At 45.1% G+C, this 11,077-nt stretch overlaps 1 protein-coding gene across 2 annotated transcripts; it reads right to left on the reverse strand.

The window, feature by feature from the left end:
• Positions 1-8,613: 8,613 nt before the first annotated feature.
• LOC101564608 (small nuclear ribonucleoprotein Sm D1-like) lies at positions 8,614-8,973 on the reverse strand. 2 transcript variants are annotated; one of them, XM_012515593.1, is made up of 2 exons: positions 8,883-8,973; positions 8,614-8,759 (listed from the first exon to the last, which is right to left on the reverse strand). In XM_012515593.1, exons 1-2 carry the CDS (start codon positions 8,971-8,973, stop codon positions 8,614-8,616), a joined length of 237 nt encoding a protein of 78 aa, XP_012371047.1. The 2 variants fall into 2 exon arrangements, with proteins under 2 accessions (XP_012371047.1, XP_012371046.1); XM_012515592.1 differs by having other exon boundaries at positions 8,614-8,973.
• Positions 8,974-11,077: the final 2,104 nt, after the last annotated feature.

Here is an 11,077-nt window from a genome sequence, read left to right on the forward strand (position 1 = left end):
TATTAAAATATTTCAAGTTTGTATAACTAGAAAATCTTACTTTTAGTTTTCAAAGATATGTTTGCTAAGTATAAAATTCAAAGAGAGCAGATCTTTTCTTTCAGTCCTTTAATTAATCTAGTTTCTTATACCCTTGGTCCTTTTTTTTCTTTCTAATGTGGAATAAGATGCTATTTAATTTGTTCTTCCATAGCTAATATTTTTATGTATATTCTTTAATGATTTTTTTTCTTTACAAGAAGTTTTGGACAATTTCATTTTTGTGTATCTTGGTATGGTTTTATTTAAATGTCTTTGCAAAAGGTTCATTTTTCTTGGAAATGTGGAACTAAATTATAAGTTGAACTAAATTCAGAAATTTTAAATCTTTTTAAAAAATGCTTGAAACTATTGTTTGAAACAAGGTACAATTCCCCTATGATGAATGCTATCACTATGTATATATAAAATGTACCAATAAAAAAATTCAAGGGAAAAAAAAAAGAAAGAAAGAAAACCAGGCATGGTGGCGTATGCCTGTAATCGGAGACTGAGACAGGAGGATCACTAGGAGTCCGAGCTGCGTACCGAGACCCTGAATTTAATTCATTAATTAAAATTTTAAAAGATAATGAATATATAATAGAACTAGATAATTTTAGTGGAAGAACTCATAATAATCCTCAAAATCAAAAGACAAGCAGATAAATCATACCGAAAAAGAAATCCATTATAATCCAACTTTACTGATACCAAAATGAGACACCGAAAAACCACGCAGGAAAACATGCCTCAGCCCTGCAACAGGATGAATGCGCCACCTATAAATATACATAGCAGAGGGAGCCACTTGCCAATAGTACCATACAGGAGGGGGAAGGGGTGACCCTCAGGAGTGGGGGACCCTCGTCCTGACCATCTCCCAAAGCTGCAGGCAGCTCCAGGGCTCTGCTCTGACTACAGCCAAAGGGACCAAGATGGATCCCAGGGAGCACTCCCCGGGGCACACTGGCCAATGCAGCTGGGAGCTCTCTAGGGCACTGGTCACACCCCTTACCAGTCCCCCTGGTCACATGGCATATAGTGCCAACTGCTCTCCAGAGGTCCCATTCATGAGGCTCCTTGTGGCCACAAGAATACTATTTCCCCTGCAAGGAACCCAATTCTTTCTAGAACAGCCAGTGTCACACGCCCTTAAGGCCCCCATAAGAGTACCCATTCCTGGAAGATGGAGCTCTGGACCTTTCTAGATCTCTCTGGGACTCACCAACTTTGACCAGATAGATGCATTTGTTATTTAGCTGAGAAAAAAACAAGCTAGGTAGATAAATAGAGAAATGATAAGGAATAAGAAAGATAGAAAGAAATTGAACAAAAAAATTATTTTCTGTAGAACTGGAAAGGAAGAAGCAAACTCATCTCGTGAAGTGGGAAAGGACCAGAGGCTCAGGCTGCAAGGTGAAAGCAGTGTGTAGAAAGGAAGCCACTGTCCCAGGGGAGCACTGCATGGAGCCAACACCCATGGGGTAGAAGTGTGGATCAGACAGCGCCTTCACTAGCACAATAGGGAGGGAGGAGACGGGGCTACTCACCCACACACTGGTTGCCCTCATCCATCTGGTATCCAAAGCGGCAGACAAGAGGCCTTGAAATTGTGGGGTAGTATGCAGCTGATACTGGTGGAGCAGCTGCTGGGTGTGGGCCTGAGTAGGGGTTCGAATACGGATTCGAGTAGGGCCCTCGGTTAACAGGGTTTGTCCGTGGGATGCACAGATACCCGCCGTTTTGGTTGACACACATCATGTCTCCTCGGCAGGCCTCGGGGATGGTCCGGCACTCATCGACATCTGCAGAGGCCACAGAAAGCTGAGCGTCAGTGCCCACGGGCACACTGAGCACACGTCAGATAAGCAGAGCTCGGTACCAAGAGTGGCATGGGGGACTCGCACACCCTGAGCAGCCTCTGCTCCAGCCAGTGCTGGCTCGTGGCATGCGCTCTGAAACATCAGGGAACTGAAGCAAAGTTACCAAGGTCACCAAAACTCCAGCCATTCAATCACTACCATCATAAGGTTGACGACATCCATAAAACCCTGTGCTACTATTTGCTTCAGCCACACTTTAGATGAACCCACACTTAAAAGCCAAGTAAATGTATTATTTAAAGCTTACAAGAAAGGAATGGAAGGCAGACATAGCCCTGCCTGGCTGCTAGACACAGAAGAGCTCTATCTCCAGGGACCAGAACGGTTGTCCCCAGGGAGTTGGCTCCTGCTTCTCCTGCCTCTCCGGAGTGGGAGAAGTGGACTGAAGGAGAACCCTTTGCAGCCTGAGTGCTTTAGCTGGGGAGTGTGAGGAGCTGGTATGCCTGAGGCTGGTAAGAAGTTGTGGCTTCCTCCTTTGGAAATGGAAAGGAGGGAAGAGAAGAGTACAAGCAGGGACAGAGGGGCAGGAGGGGAAATCTGGAATGCTTTTGCCTTAGGGTGCTCTGCCCATTCTATCTGTGCCTTCCTGGCCTGGGGTCATCAGTGCATGGAGAAATTCACCTCCAGAACCATGCTGCTGTAAGTGCTGCCTCCACTCTTCCTGGATGGTGGAGGGAGCTGCATGCCATGGAACCCACCCTTGAGGTCCACATGTTTCCAACCAGGTTGGCAGGGGACATCTGTGTTGGCTGGAGCACCAAGGAGGGGACAACTGGCAGTGGGGCTGCTGCACCTCTTCCAGCTTCTGCAGGAGGTCATTGGCCTCCTTGCTCCCTCAGGCTGCAGAGAGGTCTGGGTGCCCCAGCTCCTGAGCCTCTAATTGCTGATATTCCATTGTTGGTGTCCTAGGCGTCGCAGTGCCCAGCAGGTGCGTGCCAGAGGCTGCTTACCTTCTCAGCCTCCAGTCCTGCAGTCAAGGATGGGTCTTGGAGTCCCAGCCCCACAGGAGGCTGCTGTCCTGGTCTCGACTTAACAGGTGCTGGTGGCAAAGACATACTGCCCTGGGTACAGCTGTGGTGTTGACCTCTTGGGGTAGAACTTGGTCCACTCAGTGCACGGTGTCCCTTTGGGGGAGCTGTGACACTGCATCTAGAAGTCAGAGGCACCTGTGCATGGCTGGGCAGAGCTGAGTGGACATCAAAGCAAAGGCCATGCAGCAGGCCTGGATGGCTGCAGGCAGAGGAGGTGTTGCTGAGCCATTTTGCCCAAATGCGGGGACACAGCCAGAAGCTGCCCAGCTCTCCTCCTCAGGGGCCTGCCTCTGGGGCCATGCTTGGATCTGCGTGGATGTTTGCAGCACTGCCTGGCCTCACAGGACCCTGTCACCTGCTGCGTATAGGAGTGGGTGTTCATCTCCTGGCAGGGTTTGGCCCACATGGCAGTTCACTCCAGAGGCCAGACTTGTGGACCTCTGACCTCTGATGGCAGGAGGCAGTTCTCCTGTGTCCCATGTCCCACGTCCCCAGTGATGGGCAGCAGGCTGAGCTCTTGGGGAACCTGGGCCAGCCCATCTCCTGATGAGCATTGAAGTCCCACCAGGAATACCACTGACAGTGCAGTGAGGACTGCATAGGCTCAAGCACCGCTGAGGAGGCCCATCCTCAGTCAGGGCATGAGCCAGGTGCCCGGCCAGAAGCTCCTTCTTGACGAGGTACATCTTGGACTTCTTCAAGTCCTCCCCCAGCTCACATTTGGGGAGCCAATGGTGGACCACTCCATCAGCACATGCGCTGTAGTAAGTGGTCATGCTGCAGTGGGAGTGCACATGTGTACCCCCACCCCTCCTCTCGCGGTCTCCTAGAACTCAGTGCATAACGGCAAACGGATCCTCAGCGTTGGCTCGGAGGCAAGAGTGGGGTTCAGGATCTCTCTGGTCCTCAGACTTACTCCACTAGGCCTTTGGGAATGGGCTAAGGACATGAGGGAACAACTCTAGGCTCTGGTCCTCAGGATTCCTGGAGGTAGGAGAAAGGTTGGTCCAAGCCCTTGGTGGAGAAGCCAGGAGGTGATAAGGCTGGGGGGTGGGGGTGGACTTGGCCAGGGTGAGAAGGCAGGCAGGCAGGTGCTGCAGACCACTCCTTTGCTAGTTGGTCTTCCTAACCAGGCCCAGGGTGGGGCCAGGGACCCTCAGACAGGGCTTCTGCTTCAGTCGCCTGCAGAGGACCCCGGGTGCCAATGCTGCTCTGAGATTCCTGTCATACTTCTCATCCGCTTCTGATCTCTTCCTAATCCTCTTCCCCTTTTCCTTTCCCCAGCCTTGTTCCCCTCCCGTCTTTTCTCCTTGTCCCTCTGTCTTTCCTTCCCCCCCACCCTCTCTCTTCCTTCTTCTCTTCCATGATTTTTTGATCTCCAGCAACAGGAGAGAACTGCTGGAAACCTGGGAGCGCAGTTAGTCCCCCTGAGGCACCAGCCACAGCAGGCAGAAAGGTAAAGAAAGGCCCGGCTCTGAAGAGAGGGGAGCCCCTGTGTTCAGACATCTGGGGGCAGCCCCTCCAGGAGGCCGAAGGCAGCTGGAATCCTGGCCTGGCTGTGTCCTTCCACAGCGCAGGCCTCTGGACACGGCTATGCTGTAGGAATCGACATCGCCCCAGCTTCCGTGGCTTTGCTCATAAGATCTGCCTCCTGACTCCCAGAGAAAGCCCAGGCTCTCGGCTTCTGAAGCGTGAGGTCCAGAGTGGTCCAGCATGACAGTAGCAGCCCACTCCGAGGGAATCCAGAATCAGAGCTGCCAGCAGAGTCCTTCTCACCCCAGGCAGCCCTGAGCACTGGGAGTCAAAACTTTGAGCTCGCTGCTTGGCCCATGGGGACCTCAGGCATGGGGTCCTGGCTGCGCACCCTGCATGACCAAGACGTAGGAGTGGTGTGAAGCCTAGCTCCGCACACGCGGCCTCCAGATCCTCAGACGTCAGGGGCCGACTGAGTGGGACGTCATGCTCAGGGCAGGCTGAAGCTTCGTGGGTGCCCTGGAGTCAGGAAGCCAAAACGGGCTCAGAGCCTGCCTGCCAATCTCAGGGCCTGCCAGGAGGCCGCATCACAGGCTCCCAGAGGTTACACAGGGAGAGGCGCCACCGACTCACCTCTGCCTGCCCCCAAATCACCAAGGCAGAGGCGGGGCGGGGCCCCTTGGAATGCCTTTGTCTTCCTTCTGGGCAGCCCCATGACCTCCCAGAGTGGAGGTGGTTTTATTTAAGGCCACTGCGTGTCCCCAGAGCAGCCAGAACAGAAAGCCAGAGAGACAGCTCTCACTGTCCCAAACCCAACAGAAGCCATGAGCTCTTCCAGTTTGTTTCTGAGTAAGTACATGACTGCCCTTCCCCTCCAGAAAGTGGAATAGAAAAGGAGATCGTGTCTGTTAGTGAAGAATGAGTATAAGGCTTCCTTTTATGCCTCTATATCAGCTGAGCATGTATTCTATAAGCACATAAGTTGAACGAGGATCCTTGCATTTAGAATGTAAGAGGTTGTACTCCTGCCTAGTGTGGATTTACATTGATTTTTAGGATGGGGGAGGAGGTGTTTGGATGGGCTTGAATTTTTTTTTTATTTTTTTTTTTATGTACCACAATCACATCAGTCTGTCAGTGCTGAACTAAATCACTGGGGCCTTCAGTGGATGCTCACCAATGACAGGCTACAAACTCTCACTTACAAAGACCAGCCTTGTCTCTCCGGGATGGTCCACAAGGTTTTGTAGGCCAGTAACTGCTTGCATTAGGTACGGTTTGAAAATGCTGATGTAGAGGAACAAAACTCCTGACCTGAAAGATACCTGGGCCTAGTTCGTGTTCTCTGAAACCAAAGAATGAACTTTAGGAACAACAGAGGTTAAGAGCAGACTATATTTATTGAGGGAAAGAAAGCTCCTGTCTGAGAGGACAGAAGGGGGACCTGAGTGGGTTGCCTCTGAAGCTGTGTCTTCTAGGAATATTCATAGAGTAAAACCATGCAGTGAGGCGGGTCTAAGGTGAGAACATGGGGACTCGTTTAGGTGGGCACGGGGTGGGACAAAACTATGGTCAGCCAATGAGATTACAAGCACCATTGCTCAGGTAAAATTGATTAAATCCAGGACCAAATGGGGAAGCAAGTCACACAGCAAGTGGGCAGGGCAGGCATAAATACAGAACTGGGACTTGTCCCATAGAGGGCTGGGTTAGTGACTTCCAGTCATTCTTATGGTGAGAGACTCATTTAGAATATCAGTCCTGCATGCCTATCTTTAGAGAGCTACTTGGCTGCATCTGTTTACTCTTTTGTCTTGAGCTCCCACCCACAGCAGGGGTCTGTCTCTCTCAAAGTTGCAAAGTCATCTTTTCTTCCACACTGTCTCCCTGAGGGCCTGGCCCTGTCTGACTGCCAATCATAATTCTAACTCAGCTGCCTTCAACAGTAGCACATTCTCCTGCGCTAGGCTGCCTTTCATCTCCTTTGTGTCTCAATTTCCTTTTTTTTTTTTAACTTTTTATTAATTTTATTGAGAAACAAATAATAATGAGACAGTTTCAAAACAGGATAGTAGGATAGTTACAATAATTAATACATTGCATATTGTTGTTTTCGTACTAGTTATTCATAGTATAAGATGCAGACATGATACCCTGTCCAAACACTCTTAGTACAAATCTTACTTCCTATTGAATTAAGAGAAAGTAGCTGTATATCTAACCTAACTATTTTGTATATACAAAATGTATCTGTATATACAAAATATATATATTTTGTATATACATTTATATATACAAAATATATATCCCCCTTTTTCATTTAGTTTTGTCAGAGATGGGTATTCCATTGCCATTTAAATATTGTAGGTGGGTGAATTCAGCAAAATAGTCCAATATAGTCCAGTAGTCATAATGGGTTATCTTAGTACTGTGCAGAGCTCAAAAATCATCTCTGAAATTACTGGGCTACAGACCTTGTTCCCTATTAGAGCTGTGCTTTCTACCACCCTCTTTGTTTTATTTTTTTTTTTGCCATAATTTTATTGAGAAACAAATAGCAATGAGACAGTTTCAAATCAAATGAGTAGGACAGTTTCCATAATTAACACATTGCCTATTGTCTTCCTAGTGGATATTTGTTGTACAAGGTGCAGACATGATATTCTATTTACAAACACTATTAGAACAAATCCCTCTATTCCTTGAATTAAGAGAATGTAGCTATATATCTATCCTGTGTATCCACAGATACACAGTCATTCATCTGTATCCCTTTTTTTTTGTTTAGTTCTGTCATTTAAATATTATAGGTGTGTGAACTCAGCAAAATATTCCAAAATAGTCCAGTAGTCCATAATAGTATTGGGTCTTCTGCTTCAATGGCAATGTCAGAAGTTGTTGGCTTGAGTCCCCTGCAGCTCAAAATAACAACATGGCTTTACTTCTTGTACTTCGTTTTTATACTTTTCTTCTGGATGGTTAAGATTAAGATAAAGCAAGACCTATGTAACAAGAATTGTAGCTTTTTATCTAATAAGGTCAGTCAAATCCCCTCAGGATTCATCCTGAGACCCTGTACCTCAGATTGTAGATCCTTTGTCACTGTTAGCCACATGGATGAGTCCTGGCTGTTGCTTGACCAATTTGCTCTCTGTGAAAGCCTGAGAGAATGTTTTCTTTCCATGTGACTCTCCTTAGGTACATTCTACATCATCAGTCACTTTCCTCTTTGGCCCCATAAACTCCTTGATCAGAAAATTTGGGACACTGCTGAGTTATGTGATGTTACAGTACAAGTTCTCATATGACCTGAGTCTTAATTGACCTTGGAAGGCTGGGGCCAAAATGTTGGCTTTCCTTGCAGCCCTCATTTTTCTCTAATTTTGGTCTGCAAACTTAGATTGTTAACCTTCCAGAAAAGAAGCTTATTGTTATTACCATACAACCTAGGCTGTTGAGCTTAACCTCACTATCTGTCTGAATGCAAACATCTTAAGCATAACATGGAACAGGTATTTTTCATCAAGTATTGATGTATTAAACTTTAAGTCCCTACAGAATATGACAAAATTTTTTTAATTAAAATGCATTTTTTGAAGTAAAAAGGTGTTTATTCCATGTATAATCACTATGAGAAAGAAATCTCAGTTCAAACACTACAAACAATTTTTTTTTTTAGTAAAAGCTTAAAACGTCCAAGCACATGTGTGATACTTGTACTCTGGGGTGGAGGCATGAGGATCATAAATTTGAGCCCAGGCAGGCAATTTAGCAAGATTCAGTCTCAAAAGAAAAAACAAAAAAGACTGAGGATACATTTTAGTATGAAGGCCTCAAGTTACATTCCCATTAGCTGACCTGCCAAAAAAACTGGGCATGGAGACACACAACAGTAATCCCAGCACTTGGAAGGCTGAGACAGGAAGATCACCACAGGTCTGAGGCCAGACTAGGCTACACAGTTAGTTCAAGGCCAGCCTGAACTGAGAATCTGAAAAAAAACACCAAAAAAAGAAAAGGGAATTGATCTGCTGGTACTGTTAATTTCACAAATACAACAAACATGTAACAAAAACTGCAAAAACTTAAGCTTGGTAATAGTCAACAGACAACTCTGCCCCACAATTATGTTTATTAAAAACTGACAAACAAAACCGTACAAAAAATATCCCCAGTCACTTCTGCACCAGTCATCTTGGGAGGCGTTATTGCTTGGGACCCCCTTGTCCTCTGCCACGGCCACATCCTCTTCCTCGACCTTGGCCTCGACCTCTTCCTGCCACAGCTTCCCTCTTCTTAGATTTCACCCTAGGTTCAGCATCCACAAGTAGTGTGTCCAGAGGCAAGCTGTCTGGCAGAATGAAATAGCGAATGTTATTCCCACGAATGCTCAGTGTTTCCAGCTGCACCGGCTCTCTGTTTTTCAGGATCGTCTTCACAGCTTTTAGATGTGTGTTCATGCTGATGTCTACACCTGTGATTGTTCCATGGACCTGTGTTCCATTCTTCAATTCACTGGTGACAGTTTCATGATTCAGTTTCATCAAAAATCTCACGAGCTTCATCCTAGCAGTGCGGACACTCTTTCGACCCGGTTGTGCATAAAATACCTAAAATATATTTAAAGATAGGAATAAAGAATTATATATGTTTACACATAAGTCCAGAAATCTAACCATATACAGCATTGTAGCAGGACTGTCCCACAACACTCCTTTTCCTGGCTCCTGCCTTCATTCATCACCCCCTTCTTTTTCAAACAATCATCTACCCGAGAGATAGCACGGCATCAACCAGCGAGTCATGACAAACAGCATGTATTCAGAAGACAAGAATGACAAGCACTCCAAGCATAAACCTACTATTACAAATTGCCATCTTCAGTGCAGTTGCTTAGTTCACAGGTTTCAGCACATATAGTTAGTCAGGGTGAGAATCCTACCAATTAACTGCTAGATTCAAAAATCTTCTGAAGATTCTCGGGATCATTGCCTTACCCATCTTCTACATATAACTGTATGCCTTCCCTTTGTCATGTTTCCTAGCTCTTCTTGCTCTCTCTTCATTGTCTAGTCCTCAAGTTCTTGCTTTCCTTTTAACTATATTATACCTTTCTATTTGTATTTCTTCTTTTGAGTTCTTATACTAGGGAGACTATATGATATTTACACATGTGTGTCTGGTTTATTTCACTTATGAGTATATCTTCAAGTGGCATCCACATAAATATGAAGTCTTTGAGTTTATCACTCTTTATAGCTGAGTAATACTCCATTGTGTAAAAATACTACATCTTTTTCATCCATTCCTCAGGTGATGGGCATCTTGGTTGTTTCCAAGATTTGGCTATCACAAATTGTGCTGCTATAGACATAGGTAAACATATATCATTATGATATGTTTTCGGATCCGCTGGGAAAATTCCCGGTAGGGAGATAGCTGTTTTAAATGGGATTTCTAGTCCTAGTTTCTTAAGGAGTCTCCATACTGATTTGCGTAATGGTTGCACCAGTCTACATTCCCACCAGGAGTGCAGAAGTGTTCCTTTTTCTCCACAGCCTTTCCAACATTTGTTTTTGGTTGATTTGTTTATGATAGCCATTCTTTCTGGGGTGAGATGATATCTCAGTGTTGTTTTTAATTTGCATTTCATAGACAACTAATGATGTGGAGCATTTTTTCATATATTTATTCTCTTCTTCAATTTCATCCTTTGAGAAGTGTGTATTCATCTCAGATGCCCATTTCTGGACTAAGTCTTTAAATTTTGGGGCCCTAGTGTTTTTTAGTTCTTTATAAATTCTAGAGAGCAGACCTTTGTGTGAGTACTTATTTGTCAAGATTTTTTCCAAATGTGTGGGTTGTCTTTTCACTTTGTTGGTAATTTCTTTTGACGTGCAAAAACTTCTCAATAAGAGGCAGTCCTAGTTGTTAATTGTTTCAAGTGTTACCTGTGATATTTGATTTTTGTTCATGAACTCTTTGCCTCCTCCTATGTCTTCAAGAATTCCTCCTACTTTCTCTTCCAGGCGATTTAGTGTTTCTCTTTTAATGTTTAGATCTTTAATCCATTTTGACTTTAGCTTAGTCCATGGTGATAGACCTGGGTCAAGTTTTAGTTCTTGGCATGTAGAGAGCCAGTTTTTCCAGCACTGTTTCATAAAGAGGCTATTTTTTCTTCCAGTGAGTATGTTTGGCCCCTTTGTCAAAGATAAGTTAGCTGAGTGTGTTCACAGAGTCTTCAGCATCTTCTAATCTATTCCATTGATCCTCAGCTCAATTTCATTGCCAGTACCATGCTGATTTTATCACACTGCTTTGTAGTATAATTTCAAGTCAGGAATTGTAATGCCTCTTGCCTTGTCTTTCTTGGCAAGGATTGCTTTCGCTATTTTAGGTCTTTTCTGGTTCCAAATAAATTGTAAGAACAATTTCTCTAGGTCTGTGAGGTATGTTGGTGGTAGTTTGATAGGGATTGCACTAAATCTGTACAGCAATTTTGGTAGTATGGCCATGTTCGCAATGTTGGTTCTTCCTATCCAGGAGCAGGGAATATCTTTCCATTTTCTGAAATCCTCTATGATCTCTTTTTTTCAGAGTACTGTAATTTTCCTTGAAAAGATCTTTGACTTCTTTAGTTAGATGAATTCCAAGGTATTTCATTTTCCT

This window comes from Octodon degus, unplaced genomic scaffold (assembly GCF_000260255.1).
Source record: "Octodon degus isolate 3935 unplaced genomic scaffold, OctDeg1.0 scaffold00070, whole genome shotgun sequence".
Lineage (NCBI taxonomy): Eukaryota > Metazoa > Chordata > Mammalia > Rodentia > Octodontidae > Octodon > Octodon degus.